Consider the following 19408-nt stretch of genomic DNA (forward strand, 5'->3'; position numbering starts at 1 on the left):
TCAACATGGCAAGCAGGAGTTTTCTGGCTCTGAGGGGGACAGAGAAGCACTCAAACTGCTTGAACATTAATAAAATCTGCTTAAATCTATTCATCAAATCAGCCTGCAGCACACAGCTGCAGAGCCTGTGCGTGCATTCGATGCATATACATCTGTTGGTGTAAGTTCCTGGCACCAAACGTGTGCGTGTGTGGACATGACTCACAATGTGAAAGAGACAAACAGCCTATGGGCACAGGAGGTGTGTGCGCACACTTGCTGATCACAGATAGCAAGTGGTAGCTGCATGAGCACTGCATTGAAGTGATGGAGAGGGATGAGCAGGGAGACAGAGAGAGAGAAGTGGAAGAAGATGATAAAAGGAGGAGTAGCAATCTGTCACTTCACACTTATTTATCTCCTTGGGCGCTTTGTTCTCTCCCGCCATCCCTTTTTTTTGTCGCTGTTGTCGTCACAGCAACGTAAAGGTGTGCACTCTGGACGATGCTCTCGGTGCGTAGCACTTACAGGCACAGGTGCAATGTGGTCAATTCCCTACATTAAAGCTAACAATGACCTTCAAGGTCCAATCGAGCCCACCACACCGTCCCACCACCTTCCTCCTTACTCTCTAGACACCGAAATTAGATTTTGAAAGATCATCAACATAAATTTAAAAGAGCGGGAGTCAAAGATGGAGAGAGGAGCAAATGAAAAAAAGAGCCTCTTTGAGAGAGCGAGAGAGAAACTGCGAAAGGAAGTTGATCAAGGCGAGCGCTGATTGTGTTTCCGATGGATGAATGAAGAAGGGAGAGCAAAGGAATGGAGGTGGAGGAGAAGGAAAGGAAAGAGGAGAGAAGACAATGAGGGGCAGCGGAGAGTGAGATTGCAATAAAGAGACAGGGAGCGAGGAAGGAGGAGGTGCTGGGAGTGCACGAATGTAAGCGATATAACCGAGGAGAGATTGTCGGAGCTGATATTAGCCCTACAGGCATTTTTGCATGCATGGCGGTGCGCTGCGCTCTTCCTTAACGGGACCCTAGTGGCGCTGTGTTTACTGCGGCACCATCCAGAAGAGCTTTATCATTACAGTATTACCACAGCCCTGCCTGGCTCTGTGTCACCATGACAACCACTGCGTTAGCCTCTGCTTTCAGGCACCAAGGACAAGACCAAGCCAAATACTGCTCCTACAGCTGGCATAGAGGGCTGAATGTATACAGGAGCAAGAGCCAAATTGTGATCATTTGGTCCAGACGCTGATTGTCCAATCAAAGGCTTTAGTTTATCAAGTTAAGGGCGCGTGACCTTGACAGTGATACATAAAGGCAGGTAAAGGATTTTGCTTCTCGTTAACGAGGCTTTTGTTTGATTACTGTTAGTATGACAATCAGGGAGCGGTGGAACGTGGAGTCTTTCCCAGCAGGGCAAAGCAAATGGAGGGGGGGGGGGACCGCCGCTGCGGAGTCAGCACTGATAAGGAGACACTGAAGGATGATCTGAAATCTGAACATGAATGAGGCATGAAAAATGAACATTTGAACGATGTGAAATACAGAACCCTCTCCTGAAGGGCAACCTGAGCAGCGGCTCAGACCGGGATCGGGTGATTAATCTATTATCTTAGGTGAACGACCGCGGCCATCACTCAGAGACTTCCAAAGTAACCACTTAGCGTGCAGGGCGAGTGTAACCTTGGGTGGGTAACGGGAATAGCCTTCACTTGTGCCATCATCATCATCATTGCTGCAGAGCAATACTGAAATTGATGGTTTTGTTTCTTTTAGTCCAAGATCATCAAAAAGAAAAAAGAGAAGAAAAAAAAGAGTGAAACACCAAAACTAAAATGTCAGGAAAAAGAGCGTGCTCCCTTTACCGACACGTGAAGTGGGAGACTGTGACAAGAGATGAAGTCTGAATCAGAGAAGAGAAAACACGCCTTCCTCTTTTTTCAGAACTGTATGTTTTCTTTTTGTTGAACTATGAATGACTTATGTCAGTTTACTTTATGCAGCTTATGAAATATGTCCATGTGAACCACGATTACATCATTTTGAATCCAGTCCACTGACATACAGCTAATGCCACAGTGGCGTTCCAACATTGCAGTTTAAAAGCTACACTTTAGAAATTATAATCAAAGCAACTGCCATGTCTCTGCCAAGTCTTAAGCTGTCCCTCTTTTCTTTATGCTTTGCAAATGCAAATGTGAAAATATGTGCAAACATAGATGGACATACTTTATATAAGGCAACAACGAAGCTTGTTCAATTCTAACGAGCAAGCGTTGGGATGACTTTCTCTCACCCTCAGTCCGAGGCAGACAAACTAACATACACACACTTTTATACACATAACCTCAAACGTGCACACAGACACACAGCACACACATGAGACAAGCAATCACCTCTATTGAGTCAGACCTGTTGTCACTGATTTTTAGGTCCAGTTCTTGTGTAATGCCGCATTCTTTTCTCCTCTTTTCCCTTCCTTAAGAATGACTTCTGGACAACCACCCTTCCAGTGAGACCATTGCTGGCAGGTCTTCAGTGAAAAGCAGAATCCGCCAAGGTCCTGTGTCTGGTCTTTGGTGGATATTTTTCTATTATTTAGGGACATGACTTTCCTACACTGCTCATCTGCCTGCTGCAGATAGGCTTTCAATTTTTCTTTCTCCCCCCACTTGTCCAGTTTCCTCATTTCTTTTTGTTTAATTACACACTTCACATAATGCCAAGATATATGCCAAGTTTTCATCTAATAGCATCTAACAAGTGTTCTCTTTGCTATTTTTCATAGATTCAAGTAAAGAATTAGGAACAAATTATGGAGTTCTGCAACAGGCTGCTGGTAACAAAGAGCCTAAATGTCTTATTTGCTGAGTTGTCACACTGGTTCATCTCTTGAATTTAGAGACTATATTACACTTGAGGGATTCATAGGTCAGAAAAATATTCCTCTGAAAATGGTCAGGTAGATGCACTGAACTGAAAATGAGTGAAAAAGTAGCCAATTTCTCAAGAGAAACACTAAAAATCTTCAGAAAACCTGGTGAACTTTTGCTCAAGACGACACAGCACTGTAAGAAGTGACCACCAGCAGCCAGACGGCTTAGACTCCTCCCAGTCAGGAAACAGTCCAGCACAAACCTAATTTTACATTTTATTTAAAAAATATATATAAATAAACTACCTGAAATCAACACTGATGATTAAAAAAAGTTAACAGGACAGATTTAACAGAGATGGCGCTGTCTAAATTTATAGCACAAGACAAAATCAGGCCAGTGTTGCATAACCGGATGCTGTTCAGGAACAGTTCCATCACATTTATCTTTGTTGACAATTGATGGAAGCCAAAACTGTAAATGAAAGTCAAGTTCCATTAATTGTTGAGCTTTTTTTCTCAGGATAAACAACACGGGTGGGGGAAAGTGGCACAGAGCGAAGAACATGCAGTTAAAGCCCCTACTAAGGGGTCACCCACCGCCCAACACGGGACACTGCGGAATTTGCAGGGCAGGAGAGGTGAGGCATGAAAATGATGGGCCTGGTAAATGTGGCACGTGCAGCAGGACAGCTACATATGTCGAATTATCAAACGCGCGAAACACGTGGCCACATCCCACGCTCGTACGGATGCTTTTTCAGGCTTATCAAACCCTGTGAATCCACGAGGACATGAAAGAGTAGAACGTTGACGGCTGGACCCAGGATGTGAGATATAATTAGCTTCTGCTCTGGTTAATCCTTGCGTATGTTTTATTTTCTGAGAGCCGGAAACGCTGACTTTCAAGGGTCAGTGCTCTTGGAATTGATTCAGGTAAAAATTCAATCACAACGCGCACTTCTGTTTCAAGAGATTCCCTGAATGAGTCAACTCCTTGACATGATACAGTCAAATCGGTAAGCTGTTGCACACACATACACACACTCTCCAGCTCTCTAGTCGACACGTCACAGTGTCGTACATGCTCTGCAGCATTCAGGTCTCCTCCATTTCATTCCCACTGCAATCCTGTTAAGCTGGGGGAAAAAAGAAATAGAAAGGCGCCACATGGAGATAAACTGAGAGCATGTATGTTTCTTCTTGTCTGCTCTGTATGTGGTTCAGACTCTTTTGCCATATATTTCCGTTTCTCCTAGCGACACAGCTCCAATCTCTCTCAGTCGATCTTTTTTTCTTGGTTCCTCACCCTGCAGTCTCCATCCGTGCTCTCCTATCCTGCTTGTACTGTCTGAGCCTCTAAAGCGGGTCTATTTTTCTAAACCTCCTTTGTCCTTGCTTCCTGTCCTCTCCCTTGTCTGCCTCATTACTTTGTCCATATTCCACCTCTTATAAAAAAAGAAGACGCATCATGGAATCTGAGCAAATGCAAACTGCTCATAGAGCACAACAACAACAAATGAAGCTAGGAAACTTCTCCGAAAATTTCCTGATCTAAACAAATGTTTGCACACATTTCCATCCAACTCTACTCCAAAATCAGGCTTTTACACGCTTATATAGATCCTCTTTATATTTAAAATGGTCATATACACACACTCCACATCGCCTCTGCTGCCACTTGGACACTTGGATCGCAAGTAAGCAGATGGTCACACAGGAATTGTCCCAGTGACGCCGTCTAATGTCATTTTCCAAGGGAATGAGCAGGGATCCAGTGTGAGTGTCTAAGTGCCACGTAAGTGTGGTGAACCGAGCCAAGACGCAAACCTGTTACTGTAAAAGCATACGCCTTATTAACCACACGCTGAATATCAGCACAAAAGGTATTTGATAATAAACTGTTCCTTTAGGTAATTCTACAATAATTACAATTAAATAATCATAATTACATTAAATTCCAAAACTGAACTGGTTGGGAATATTTTGTAAGTTATCCTAACCTGAATCTTGAATCTCTTTGGGTTGCATCCCAATGGCTGCCGACCTCCACTCTAGGCACATTCTGCAGGCTCTACTCTCAGGAGAGAGGACACAAAATATAATTTGCCCCTCGAGACTTTAGAAGATGTGGCAGGTTCTCCTTTGCATCCAGAGTTATGGTATATATTTCTTGAGGGTAGTAAAGTATATCATGATAAAATACAGTTGTTAAAATTAATATTTGAATGCTACTATCTTCTCAAATGTAATAATTTGCTGTATTTCTCTGATTTCTATCATTTCTATCATTCAGACAAAAAATAGTCTTAATAAAAATATTGATTAATTCCACCCTTGTGTGATTATGGGAAGCCTTTTTTTTTTGGTTTAATTTAATAGCAAACTAACATTCAGTTTGTTTAACGCTTTATCCACACGTGAGTGAGAGTGATCCGCAGGATGACGTGCGGAGGCATGAAGTGATTTATCAGTGTGCTCTAAGTGCGCACACTCAGCTGACCGGTTTATGGGCAGCTACCCTTACAGTGTACAGGCCAATGTGTACATGTGAGCGTGCTCAGAATGATGTATGTCCGGCCAGGTGTTTGAGGGAGTCAAATGGAACATGCGTGCCATAATAGAAATGGATAGCGTGTTTCTCTACCACACTAAGACTTTCTCCAGACACTGCTGGATATCGTTTATGAATTATTGACTGCCTTTACGCTGTGAAAGGACTTTTGATTCAGCATGCAATTAAAACGTTTTTTTTTCTCCTGCCAGTATGTGCACACGGTGTACTCCTTTGTTTACTCATACATGTGAATGTAGCAGTTTGTGTGATCACTACAGTACAGAGCACATCGCTCCTTTGCACGATTTGACAAGACTTGCCCCATTTAGGGAATTCAGACTCCTACCACTGTAATCGGCTCTGGCACCGTGCGAGCTCTCCTCCACGCCACTGTTCTGAATGTTTCCAATCCCAGAGAGCGCAAGAGCAAAATTGCCACTATGTTGAACTAATTGTGTGTGCAGTCCTGAAGAGTGCTGATTCAGCACTTAACCAGGATGGCTAAATGGACCAAGGCCGAGGTGAAGGAGGGAGACGGCTGAGACAGGCATAAAGAGCGGGAATGTATTAGAAGTGCTTAATGCTTCTGCCTGAAATATGATGCCGTGTCTGTAGTTTGACATTTTGGCAAATACCCTTATTTGTTTTCGCTGCCAAGAGCAGAGAGATTGATACTGCTTTCATGTGTGTTGGATAAATATGTTGCTGCAGCCTGCAGCACCAGCCGTAACCTTAACTTAGAGACAGCTAACCTCTTTCAGTCCCAAACGTAACGAAATGAGCATGCCAGAACATGCAAAAGTCACCAATATTGTCCCATTTGTGTAAGCTGTACAAGGCCAAGTGTATAAGAAGCAATTCACAGTTTTCAGAGGGTTATGTGTCAGTCTAGTTCCTGGCTCGGAGCAGTTGCCAGGCAACCAGCAGAGCCTTCAGATAGTCACTGGTCCTGGCTAAGACATAGCTAACATAACAGCTGAAAGATTTAAAATCAGTGTTGTTACACTTCGATTTTTGTGCAGGTTACACAGAATGTGTTATTAAGTGACATTCAGAATTTGCTAGTATTTATTACTCAGACCCGGCCTAACTGTTTCCATCTGTTTTCAGCCTCGATGCACAGCTAAGCTAACCAGCTGCTGGCTGCAGCACAGCATTAACTGTACAGGCATGAGGGGGGTATCAGATGTCTCATCTAACACTCAGCAAGACAGGGGCTGAGCATATTTCCCAAAATCTTGACCTACTCACTTAACCTCTTCCTCCCTGGAGGTCTGTTTGTTGGGTCCAGGCTATATCTGTTACAAAAAAGGGCAACAAATGCTTTTTTTGCTTTTTAAAGGCTTGGGGTTTTTTGAAGAAGAGTTAGAAGTCATGATTTCTAGAATAAGTACAATAATTCTGGATTTGGGCTTGTTGATAAAAAGTTGCGACTTATTCTCTTATTTAAAGTTTTGATTAAACTGAAGGAAAATTCATAATACTCAATAAAGTTGGTTTGTTTCTGTTTAAATTTCACTCTTATGACTGGTAATAATAAGCATAAGGACAATAAAATTCCCCAAAATGTGTCTTAATTGCATGCTTATTTTGTCCTAGCCTAGAGCATGAGTGTCAAACATATGGTCTGTGGGCCAGAACCTGCCTGCCAAATGCACATCTTTATATACATTGAAAACTCTAGAAAGTTAGGGAACGTATTGGGACACAGGAATGCAGGAAAAATGCAGGAATGTATTGTGTCGCATTTCCTGTGTTACAAGTTGCAAAAATAGCTAATGTCACAAGAGGCAGATGTCCCAAACTGTTTTGTTCTTCTAATGGATCAGTAATTCTGGAGTAAAAATAGAATGGAAACCTCCTCGCAAGCAGAAATTCTTTTATTTATTTATCTTTTTTTAAATGTTTGCATTCAGGAACAGATCACGCGTAGTTGCAGTGACCAACTGTTTGCCCACATGGTTAGGGTGTTGCATGCTCAACCTCTAAGTAACCACTTTCAAAATCAAGGTGATCACACAGGTCGCCTGGTGGACTGGACTCTGAATGTAAGCAGTTAATATCAGCTTCTGTTTAATGTGAATTTCTGTTTGTGTAGACAGTAACAGATATCAAAGTTAAATGCTGTTTTATCACAGACTGCATGTAACTGGGAACTTGACCCCACAGCTTTGACTTTGAAAATTTCCCTCTGAAAATGGCAGCTGGCTGTGAGCGGGTGCAGACCTGGTCCCCATCTTCAAAGCAAGCATCAGAAAGGAACAAGACTGCAAGTTGCTTGCACACAGCTACGATAATCTTGGATTTGGTAGTGTGACTGTAGCATAAACCAGAGTTATGTTTCTTAAGGCATCTGGGGCTCTTTTATCATCTGTTTTTGTTAATGCACAGTTCAATAAATGTGAGCTTTTTAAGAATGAACTAGTTGAAGAAAGGGAAAAATGTGGAGGTGTTTTATATAAGGTATCATTAGCAGTTTTACTGGCCCACTTGAGATCAAATCGAGCCATGAACTAAAATGAATTTGACACTCATGGCCTTGGGTAAAAAAGGTTAAACTGATACTATTTATTCAGTTTAGTCAACTCTTTTTTTCCCCTCTAACACCTCAGATTTAAGTGTAGGCATTCAGATGGCTTACTTACAGCTGCAATGTATGCGGTCCTATATATATGACTGCAAAGGTCACATCAGGCTCTTTTTGGCCCTCTCAGGTGTTGTCTGCTTATTCAAAGGTCGTGCTTCTGTCCTTGTTATGAAACATCAAGCATTTATCCAGTTATGTATCGCCAACAGTGAGAGCTCAAGTTACAAGCCAGCGAACGGAGGGGACAGGGACTTCCGTCGATGCAAACACAACACGAGAAGGCCTGCAGTACAGAACCTTGTCAGTGAAAATTGAAACAGAACAAAATATATATTTACCAATTGCAAGCACAGGAAAGGCAGGTTAAATAAATGCCACGCCTCTACTTGATCTGAAAAAACAGTTTATCTTAATGAACTTGATAACGTGCTTAAAGCTTTAGGTATTTTGAGAATTGTGGGGTTTTTTCTGCTTATTTGCTGAATGGTCATATAAGCACAGAGTCTTATCCTCTCTCCAGTAATGGAAGAATAGATTTGCGATCAAGAATCAAATTAGGGCCTCCTTTCCCTTTCTTTGCTATTTTCAGATGCAGCCCACAGGGAGGGGATCTAGAATGGAAGTGGGAAAATAGGCCTTTTTAGCAGGATTGCGTTTGAATGGAAGTAATTGGGAATCACTCCCACTGCTGAAGGTAGAACCTGAACTCTGGATCCAAAAAAGCTGCACATTAAATAAAAATGCAATGATTTGAGAAGTATTTAAACATGTTATCTAAATGGAAACAGAATAAATAAGACACAGTATTTCTCTAGTATTCTGAGAAAAAATGGTTTAATGAAAATAAACGCTCATTTAAACTTTGATGGTGCAAGAACTCTTAAAAAGTTGGGAGAGGGGGATGTTTATCGCTGTGTTACATCACTTCTTCTTTTAGCAACACTCTGCAAGCACTTGGGAACAGAGGAGACCCACTGCTCCAGTTTTGAAAGAGTTTTGAAATAATTTTCTCATTGTTGCTTAATAAAGGATTTCAGCTGCAGGCTGGGCCCGCCACCAACACAGGATTTTGAAGACCGATATGACATGCGGTGATTTAGAAATCCAGTAAATGGGCCGATATTTTTTTTTCTTCAGCACCAGAAACATAAACAGATTTGCCTAATTTCTGCTATGTTTAGTTATTTATGAGTTCTTACTAAGATGACATGACAATGCGGTTTAAAAAATAATCATTTTATTGTCACTAAAAGCCGTTGGCTATTCTTGCTCTGCTTGGATCGGCTGGTTTTTCCGATTGTGGCAGGGAACTGGCTGTTATTTGCCGTAGGAATTTGCAGACAATAGACAGTCACCTTCACCACAGTTTCCATTGAGATCCTACCAGAATTGGGAGTTTCTGTATTTGGAGCTGTGTAGCTCTGGGGCAAACAGAACTGGTGCAAAAAATCTCACAAGACTGCTAAATTAGAAGTGACCCAGTATATAGTATAAATCCTCTGCCAGTTAAAATCAAAAGAGGGCGACATGCTTTATTGAAAATTGATGTAATACTTTATCAAAGACCTTTTTACTACTGCTGTCTATGAGCCAAATTAGACAACTAAAACACTTTTTTTTTTTTGTCTTTGCATACGTAGCTTTTTAGTGACGAGTCTTAACTCAGATGTATTGTCTCCAACATAAACTTAGGTTACATAAATGCCTGTCAGTACATCCTTTCTGTCTATTTTCTGTCCAGTCCTGTCATTTTCTACCCGGAGACAACCTGTTCTCAGGCTGTGGCATAGTGGCAGGTCAAATTTGTGTTTATGACAGCATTGTGCGCTCCAGCACTGAACACGGTGGAAAAGAACTGCAAACAATGAACCACAAAACATGACCTTCAGGGAGAGGTAGGCTCTGGACAATCTCCCCCCCCCCCCCCCCCCCCCCTTCCAAAAAAAGACTCAAATACAGGCACACAAAGTCAGATTTGGTGGGGCCAAAGGGGCGTCTTGTACATGCTGAGTGGCAAATGGTGTTTTGTCAGAAGACTGCTGACAAAGGCAACTGGGCCCTTTTGGTTTGAAACTGGAAGTAACTGAAATACAGCAAAACCAGTGGGACAGTGGCGCTGTATGACAGGATTATAACAGGTAATCCATCAGTTAATAGCAGGTTGAAAAGTAGATTATTTTAAACACAGCAAAATATTTGAAACAGTACAAAGAATAATTAGTTCAACATTCTTATAGAGATCTATGTTTAAGTGGTGTTATTGATCTGGGTGTCACATTCATACAGATTAACTCCCCTAATCCAGGCTTTAACATCAGTCCCGTGTTTTTTAAGTGTCTGTTTAATTTGTTATTACACCATACATTTTTTTAAGGTAACTAATAATTATGAATCAGCTGTTATTGTCTTCATCATTAGCATGTATTCAATCTGTCGAGTGACAATTAATGGCACTGACAAAACATTACTATGTATTTTAGATTATATCTTATTTTTTTGCGATCGCTGCTGTTCAAGCAGACTTGAGTTTAAAACACTAAGTTGAGGAAAACATCAACAACAAAGGGAATAAACAGACCAAGATCAAAAATCTGTCTTAGCTCCGCTGGAAAATCTATGTCACCCAGGCCTGGATCAATAATGAAATCAGATGCAAATTGTATTGTATAACACCTCATCAAAGAGAAACATATATGTCCATAAAAATTGTCAATGGGTTAACCGTTTGTGTTCAGTGGCGCAGAATGAGCCCGAGCTTACCCGGAGTTTAAGAGCCGATTGAGAAAGAGGGAATTGCATTACAAACAGGCAACGAGAGAGGATGATCAATAAAATATCAATCAATAGGCAGGCAAGAGGGTCGGGGTAGGAAAATTGGATGGCTCGAGCCTTCACAGATAATCGAAGACGCTAAGACAAGGGTCCCCACCCCCATCGTGCAACGTCTTTCTTTCTGTGATTGTCACCCCCTCCTTGCTTGTCTCAGTACCCCTCTTTCACCTCTCTTTCTTCAGTGCACCCCCTCCTGCCAGTCAGTACCCCTCTCAGGCTCCCCTTCAGTCCCTCTTCCCTCGATGTCTCTCCACTATCTCACCTCTTCTCCATTTCTCTCTCACTCCCACCCCCTCCACCTCTTTTCTTTTTCTCCAGTGCTCCCCCTCCTTCCTCCCGCGTCTACTGCAGCAGAAAAGCCAGCACCGAGAAAACCAGCATGTGTGTGTTTGTACATGAGTGTGTGTGTGTGATACTACGGTAAATCCACGAGCTAGCCTCACACGATCACCTGCAATGAAGGTGAAATTGAGAAAAAGCCCCCGCGTGCGTGTCGAACGCTCCGATCAAAACATTGATTGCTGGCGCGTTACATCACAGCCATGCAAACAAACCCCCTTTAAATCATTAGAGTAATGTCTCTCCTCCTGTCTCTCTTTATTTCCTCTCATCTCCCACTTCTTCCCTACGTCTCTCTCTCTCATCTGCCTCGTTGTATTTCCACATCAGCATCTCATTTTCTTTTCTTTATTTTCCCCTGTTTCTCAGCCCGTCTTCATCTCTGTCTCTTCACATGTAATTCGGATCCCTCAGGATTAAAAAGGTTCTGCCACACCGAACAGGACACTTTTACAAAGAGCAAGGCTGGAATAGAAAAAGGAATGATCTGGGTCACATCGCTGTTTGACGTATGGCACTGGCATATCAGACCTACACAGCAAACTGGGGCTACGTTCGCCCACAAATACAGCCAATGTTTTGCAGGCACTGAAACGAATCCAACTAATCGCACCTTAACACCCATGTAGTATCGCCAACACCACTAACTGCAGCCATTATGCTGAATGAATGTTTTTGTATGATTCATGTGGTCTTTGCCTGTAGATGTAGTGTTTAACTGTATATTGCATAATACAGAGCATAACACACAGCACTCGAGCAACTAGACAGGAGCTACAGTAGCTTGCATCCGAGGTATGGCAACAGCAAAAATGACGCCTCCTTTTGCTTGGACCAAATTTGCATGTAAATCCAAACTATGTCTCCCTCCTGTATACATAACTACCCAGGTGAGTTGTTTCTATGGGATGGAGTGGAGGTAGACGGGGTTGGAGTAGCGAGAAATCAATCTGAGAGCAATTCTTAGAGAAGCACTTCCTGCCTGATCCCAAGTCCAGAGAGGCAGGTCAGGTGGCCTAAACCCAGACTATGTGTCAGTCACCATCTGCCACTTTTTTCTTCCTCTGGAGGGAACTGAAGTCAGGTATGCAGATCTATACCTGGCGCCAGAAGAGGTGCAAATGTATGTGTGAGTTTTGAAAACAGGGGGAGTGAAGGTATAGTCTCATCTGTGGATAACTGTAGATGTAGTATGTATTGCTGAGTGTGCAGTGATTTATGATTACATTTTCCCCACTCAGCTATTTTCAGCATGATGGCATGAATGCCTGGCCACTGCAGGTGTCTGCCGACTGTCTGGTTTAGAATGTGGACCTACAGTATTCATACATTCCACAGCACCAGTGGTTTCTCGCCTTCACACCTTCAAAACTGAAAATATCACTAGCAGCAAAAGCAGGGAGCAAGATGAGGATGATCAGAATATAACTCTCGATACACAAAATCAAAGCAGCTGTGATCAAACAGCTGGATATGCCTTTAAGTGAGAGGGGGGAGACCCGAAGCCAAATGTAACTGTTTTCACAAACCCACAGATCAAACCACAGTCGGGGGCACTTGTTACTCTTACACCTGTGTGATCAAATGCCATTAAACAGCTGCTTTTAGCAAGTAAATCATTAACTATTCACATGAAAACAATAAAGGCTATCCCAGCTCAGGAGTAAGTTATGCGTAACAGGAACAAGGACCGTGCGTAAAAGGCATGTAGCTTTCAACTGGAACAAGAAAAAAAATCAGCAGAGTGAAGCACTACCAAGGGCAAATGTGTGAAAAGACATGCAGTACAACACTGACGTTTCGACGTCGTAAAAGCTTGCTTTCGGCGTCGTGCCAGAATAAATACGACCAACATGAAAAACGGCACAGCGACGTGCATCACAAACGGACAAGCATCACCTAATGAAGGCGTTTGGATGCAGGAGGCGCAGCGGATGCTGCGTCCGGAGGCAGATACGCGTTAAACCTGCTGGAGCAGGAGAATGTGACGATGGAAATCATGATACCGAGACAAATGTGGAAATGTGATTGACAGTCTTCACTGTTACTTCGTCTAATACCCATTTACCAACACAGCTGACATATAGTTTCCCATTTTTTGTCTTGCGCTATCAGCATTAATTATTCAATAGCAGTAAGTCTACATACACCAACATTTAACTCGAGCTATACTGTTGGAAATAACACGCCAGCAGTCATAACTCTTCACTTAATTACGAGGGCTTGATTTTTCTGCTTTTGCAGGTAATGTTAACTGGATGACAAAAAAAAGTTTTTTTAAAACTTATCATGACTCAGGCAGTACTCTGAGATGTCATTAGTCAGAATATGCAACAGTAGCCTATGCAGAAATAAGTTGGTCCCTCTGAAAGAGACGTGGGTAACTCACCCGGGCATATTTGGAGGAATAGGGGTCTTCAAAGAGTGCCCATATTCTGGGTTGCCAGGTTTTCCACCAGCCCGCTTTCCTCGCGTCCTCTTGCATGCACAGTCTTTTCAAGTCCCCATCCGCACCACCCAGCGCCGGGTCGTCGTCTGGCGCGTCCGGTTCTGGAGTCTCGAAGCTATCCAGCGCCTCCTCCGCATCCCGATGCTGCCGGTAATTCATCCAGCAACAAGCCTCCACGTCCGTCTCATCGATGCCCCAGAAGGCCAGCTCCTCTTCGAACAGGGGACCGCACACATCGTTGGGACAGTGCAACTTCCCGGTGCGGTAATAGTTGAGGATGAAGGAAAACACCGACGGGTGGCGGTCGAAGAAGAACTCGTCTAATTTGGGGTCGTAGTCGAAGTTGCTGAACGCGTCCGGCTCGGTGAGCCACGACAAGCGGGTACCGGGCAACGTTTTTAGGGTGCTCCGGTAGGTCTCATGCCGCACCCCCCCGCAGTTTATCACGATTTTCTCGCTTTCCGACGGACAAGTCATGTCTGCGCTGTAACATGCTTTGTTGGACGACTTGTTCCCACCCTTGCGCCCTTTAAAAGAGGATACACACACCGAACTGAGCATAGAGGACCGGGGGGAGGGAGAGGATGAGAGAAACCGAAGGGAGGAGGAGGAGGGAGGAGTCTGAGGAGTCTGCGGGAGAGAAAAAAGGGCAGAAAATTTCAGCAGAAGGGAGAAATAGATGTGGATTATCAACATTGCAATACACATTAAAAATCACACGCTAATGCCAGCTGTATGTGCAATCATTCACTTGATAATCAGCCAGTGGAAGGGAGGAAGACGACCTTGTGCAGGTGCAGAGGGAACAAGGAGAGCAGGGATGGAATTGATGGGTTTTGTTTTTTTTAAGCACAGCATACCGGAGCACACAAACATGCCAGAGCAATAAACAGGTGGCTTAGAGCACATTCATGAGTCAGCAACCATATGGGCTGACTGTTGACACCAGTGTGATGAGAAGATCCCAGATCCCAGTCTGGAGTTACTGTGCTATGTAGCTTTAGGGTCTCTATACTGATCTGGTTGATGCTCAAGTCAGTGTTCTAACTGAGCCACTCAACTCAGCTTCACCCCTCCTGCACAAATGCAGAAATCCTGTTCCTTTACCAAAGAGTCATGTGTGAACATAGAGGAGAACTGGGGATCTTTCTTATTATCCCCCCGCCTTTCCTCACGAATGCTGCTCTGACACGGTGGTGTGTGTGTGTGTGTGAGTGTGTGTTAATTGCCTCCCGAGAGTGTGGTGTCCGTACTAATGTTAGATCTCCTCAATCAGCCTATGCGTGTGCTACACACACTGCTGCAGCCCCCTCCGACCGCACTGAGATCCATGCAACGCACAGTTATGCTGATGCTCTCTCTGCTGTTCTCTCTCCCATGTACTCTGTGTGTGTGTGTGTGTGTGTGTGTGTGTGTGTGTGTGTGTGTGTGTGTGTGAGATGGCATGCAGGGATAGATAAGAGGAGGGGAGTGAAGTAAAGGTGAGAGGAAAAGGACATAAATCCGATTTTTCTTTCTTTCATTTTTTTAAATCCACCAAAGGGGCAAAAAGGACAGAACAATCAGGAGAACGAGGCTCAGACAATGACCTTATGAAGGGGGACAAAGCAGGGAGAAAGGGTGATTTTTGGAGAGAGGGGTGGAAAAAGGAGACAAAGTGAATGCAGCACTCTCACTGGGGGCATTTACAGCGAACAGCTACTGTAATATTGTCTCTCCTCTAGTAATGGAAGAAGGGGGTAGAGGAGAGTGTGTAAGGGGGCAGGAGGAGGAGGAGGAATTGCAAAGGAGAGTGCTCTATAAAAGTGAATGAATTCTGCTGCAGTAAAAAGCCAGAGTTATTTGCTCGCGCTCTCCCTCTGTTTCTACTCCAGGTGAGGTCGGATTGTTCACCCACAGGCTGCTCTGCCATCCAGAGGGGCTCGCGATGTTTCAGAAAAGCCACGTGATGGCAGCCGCAAAGGCCGTACCTGCACCACATCCATGTTGTGAACCTTTTTTTTATAGTCAAGGAAATGCACCACTCTCCTCCTCCCCCTCCTTTCCTGCAAGCTCTTAGTAGCCCTCCCTCCCCCCCACCCTCTGCCTAGTTCGACTCTCTCCCTCACTTTGTCTTCCTCACTTGCGCTCACATTCCGCATAAAGGAATCACATTTCATTGGAGGAAGGGGATCGGGGCTTCACTTCTTCTTCTCAAGTGTACCTGTCCGTCTCTGTCTTTCTCTCCAGTTCTTTCTACTACCCCCCTCCCTGTTTTCATTTACTCACTGCAGTCCTACAGTCTAATTCTCTCTTCTCTTCCATTTCTCTCGTCTTTGACTTCGCTCACCTCTTCCTCTCTTTTTCTCCTTTTCCAAAGTAAGCTTCCTTTCCTTCGGCTCCATCCTTTCCTTCTCCTTCCCCCTCTTACTTTTTGCTATCTTTCACACGGGATGCCACTTACTATGTGTCTTTCGCTTTGCTAGAGTTTAATCCTGTTCTTCTTGTCTGAAGGAGCAACTTTTTGGTTGTCCATGGAAAAGTTTCCTGTGTCTTGGCAACACTCAGGTAAGATCCAGCAAAATCAAGGCTACTGCATGGATTAAGCACTAACTGTGCACAGGAGACAAAAACTTAAAGTAATACATCCTAAGTTCACAGATCAGAAAACAAATCAAAGTGTTAGATGCCTTAAGTTTTTTTTTTTTTCTGTGGCAGTCTTACTTCTTTGCAGTTTTGTTTTTCTGCTGTTTTTTGGTTTGTTTTTGGGTGCAGGAGCATTCAAACTGCTTACTTGACAGAAAAGAAAGAAAAAACTGTGAATTTGTTAGTTGCACTGCATTATCGTGCCAAAGTACTTTTAGTTTGATGCTTTAAATAGAGCCTGAAGAAATATCTGCAACAAACAGAATGTTTGGAGTGATGAGGTCAGAGAGGGAGAGTGTAAAAAGATCTTAATCCACAGTCAGCTTTGTCCGGTGGGGCTTCCCAGCAGAGAACACTTGTGTTGTGGGGTGGATTATTTTTCAGCACCACGGACAGCGGCACTCTTTCACTCTCTCTGCTCAGGAACTTTTAAGAAGCAGCTTCTGTGAACTCCCTGTGAAACTTCCATCCTTTAAATAACTTTTTGCGTTGTTGCCATTTTAACTTTGACACATCGTGCCCTGACGTGTTCTTCACAGGCAGTCATGGGATATAGTTGAACTTCTGAATATTTTATACGTGGACAGCCGCAAGCCTGTCACTGCAGTTAAATGCCTTTTTGTTCCCTCACACTTAAACATGGTGGGACTATTGATTCTCATTAACCATTCTTTCATGTACCAGAACGTGTAGGTTAAGTGGGAAAGGGCTCAGCTGGGCTCTCTCTCACACTCTTTTGGGGAATTGTTAAAGCCTTTAAGTTTGAACTTGAGCTAATGTTGCCATCATTGTGACAAGATTGCCTGTAAAGAGTTTAGAGGTGAGGTGAGTGCTTTGCATTTCAGTTCATCTTAATACAGGGGAGGTAAGCACTTCTCTTTAAGAGTCAGCATCAGCACCTTCAGCACTGACAGCAGCAGCACAAAAACACACGGAAGGGGGGGGCTAAAAGTGGGGAAGTAAGGCTACAGAAGGTGCAAAATGAAGAAAGTAAAAAAGCAGCGGTTATTAAAAACAATGATGGAGAGAAAGAAGAGAGAAAGGTTCGAGAAAGAGGATAAAAATTGAAGGAGAAGCAAGTAGGAGGAGGGGGAGAGTGCTGAGGGAGCAAAGTGAAGGAACAATCCCCTCGCCTCCTCTCTCCTCCCCTCCAGCATCACTACTTTCTTTCTCCTGCAGCTTTTCCTGCCTTGGCCACCATGTCCTGCGCCACCCTGCTACTACTGCCTCACCACTGCACACATACAGAGGGGGAAGAAAGCGAGAAGGAGAGGGGAATGAGGGAGGGAGTGAGGGGAGGGGTACACTCACACTCACACACACACATGCTCACCTGGCTACAATGAAAAGACTGAGAAAAAACACACACACACATTTTGGAGCCGAAAAGCAACTTAATTTTCTAAACCTTTTAGGGCAGGAGATCACGTCTGCAGATAGATATGGAGAACGGGTCTCAGAGAGGAGGAGCGCACGCGCGATGCTCGTGCACAAAGACTGCACTGACGCTAATATATATTAGCAGAAACACTGCAGCAAGAGGGGGAGGGAGCACGAGATTATGGGATGCATTGACTGTGAGGTACCAGCAGCAGCACCGGGGTGGGGGGGTGGGGATGCTAGAGAGAGAGAGAGAGAGAGAGAGAGAGAGAGAGAGAGGAGGAGGAAAGAGAGGAATTTGGAGGAGTGCTGACTATGCGGAACAGAACGAGCAGTTGGCAGAAAAAGCAACAAAAAAAATAAAAGAACAATTACCAATCGCAGAGAGGGAGATGGGAAGAGATGAGAGACACTTAGATGTGCTGGAGAAGGAGAAGAGGGGAAAAAGTAGGGGTAGGGAAGGTATAGGACAAAGTGAAGAGTGGTGGGGCAATGAAAGAGAGGAGCCAAAAACAGGTGGGGGAGGAGGAGGAGAAGCACAGAGAGGAAGACCTTGCAGTGGTTCAGGATAGCACCTGAATGTACGTGAAGGCATGTGTGTAGAAGGAGAGGGAGGGAGATGTCCTGCAGTACCAGCAAAACGCATGAAAACAGCAGAGTGATTAAAAGAGGGCGAGCAGAGGAAGGAAAACCAGTGTATGGATGTAAAACAGACACAGAGCTGAGCTGAATGGCAAATGTGCCGCTCGGGTGGGGGGAGAGGAAGGCTTTACAGGCAAGTGTGTAATGTATGTTTATGTATGCGCGCGTGTGTGTGCGAGGGAGAGAGGAGAGACAGCGCAAATTACGTATGTGTTTCTGGTGTGCAGCCATTTTTTCCCCACCAGCTACCTCATCAAAGGATGTAACCACAAGGCTTCACGCTGTTCCATCCATATCGCCTCCCTCCCTCCCTTCCTCGTCCCCCCTCGCTCTCTCCCCTCTCGCGCACTCCCCAGTGCTGAGGAGACCCCAGCAGGAGAAACCGAAGCACTGCAGCATGGTAAAAAAGCAGTGCGGTCACCTCCCCTTTTAGTGCGGTGTCACACCACGCTCTGTCCTCCCCCCACCTCCCCCTTTTCCACTGTCACTGCACCTCATGCTCTGACTCTCTTTCTGCCAGGAGAACAGAAGATGTGTGTGGGTGTTTGTGTCTGGATAGTGGCATGGGGTTGGGTAGAGTATGAATAGATATGAATAGCAGGAATTACATGAATGGATGCAAAGGAAGCAACAACAACAACAAAAAGGAAAAGAAAAAAGGGTGTGTATGCAAAGAAAACGGGGCTCTGAGCAGCTCTCAGACAGCTTAATCTAATGAAAAATATGATGTAAGCGGGCACCACACATCAAAAATAATAATAACAATGACAAAGCTCACTAGTGGCCAATTCCCAGAACATGAATTAAAGAGCCAATCAATTAAGGAGGCATAAAGGAAATGGCCAATCAACCGGAGGCATCTCCTCCACTCAGCAACACCAGTGTGTAGATCTCCCGGGGGCTGACCAATCCACAAATACCGCAGCACCAGCACCCCCAAGGGGGGTCTTGAGCCTTGTGCATATTGGTCAATCACCCCAGCCAGAAGCATGCAGCAGCAGCAGCTGCTCCCTTTCTTTTCAGGAAAGGAAACATATCCCTGGGAACGTTTGTTTTAATGATGTGGGGGGGATGGATTGGGGGGGGGGGGGATTAATACATAAAGTCATTTTCAGGAATAGACTGGCTGCAA

The 19408-nt window shown here is 44.2% G+C and overlaps 1 protein-coding gene across 7 annotated transcripts in view; it reads right to left on the bottom strand.

Moving 5' to 3' along the window:
* LOC101485985 (voltage-gated potassium channel KCNC1) overlaps nt 1–19408 on the bottom strand; it is a 55161-nt gene that overhangs the window by 32923 nt on the left and 2830 nt on the right. For all 7 annotated transcript variants that reach the window (XR_013099854.1, XM_076887429.1, XM_004571380.4 and 4 more), the window contains exon 2: nt 13570–14259. Coding sequence is in view for 6 of the 7 variants with exons in the window: in XM_076887429.1 (XP_076743544.1) it covers nt 13570–14259 (690 nt within the window). In the remaining variant the exon portion in view is untranslated. The remainder of the gene's footprint in view (nt 1–13569; nt 14260–19408) is intronic.

The sequence above is a fragment of the Maylandia zebra genome, linkage group LG8, assembly GCF_041146795.1.
Source record: "Maylandia zebra isolate NMK-2024a linkage group LG8, Mzebra_GT3a, whole genome shotgun sequence".
Taxonomy (NCBI): domain Eukaryota; kingdom Metazoa; phylum Chordata; class Actinopteri; order Cichliformes; family Cichlidae; genus Maylandia; species Maylandia zebra.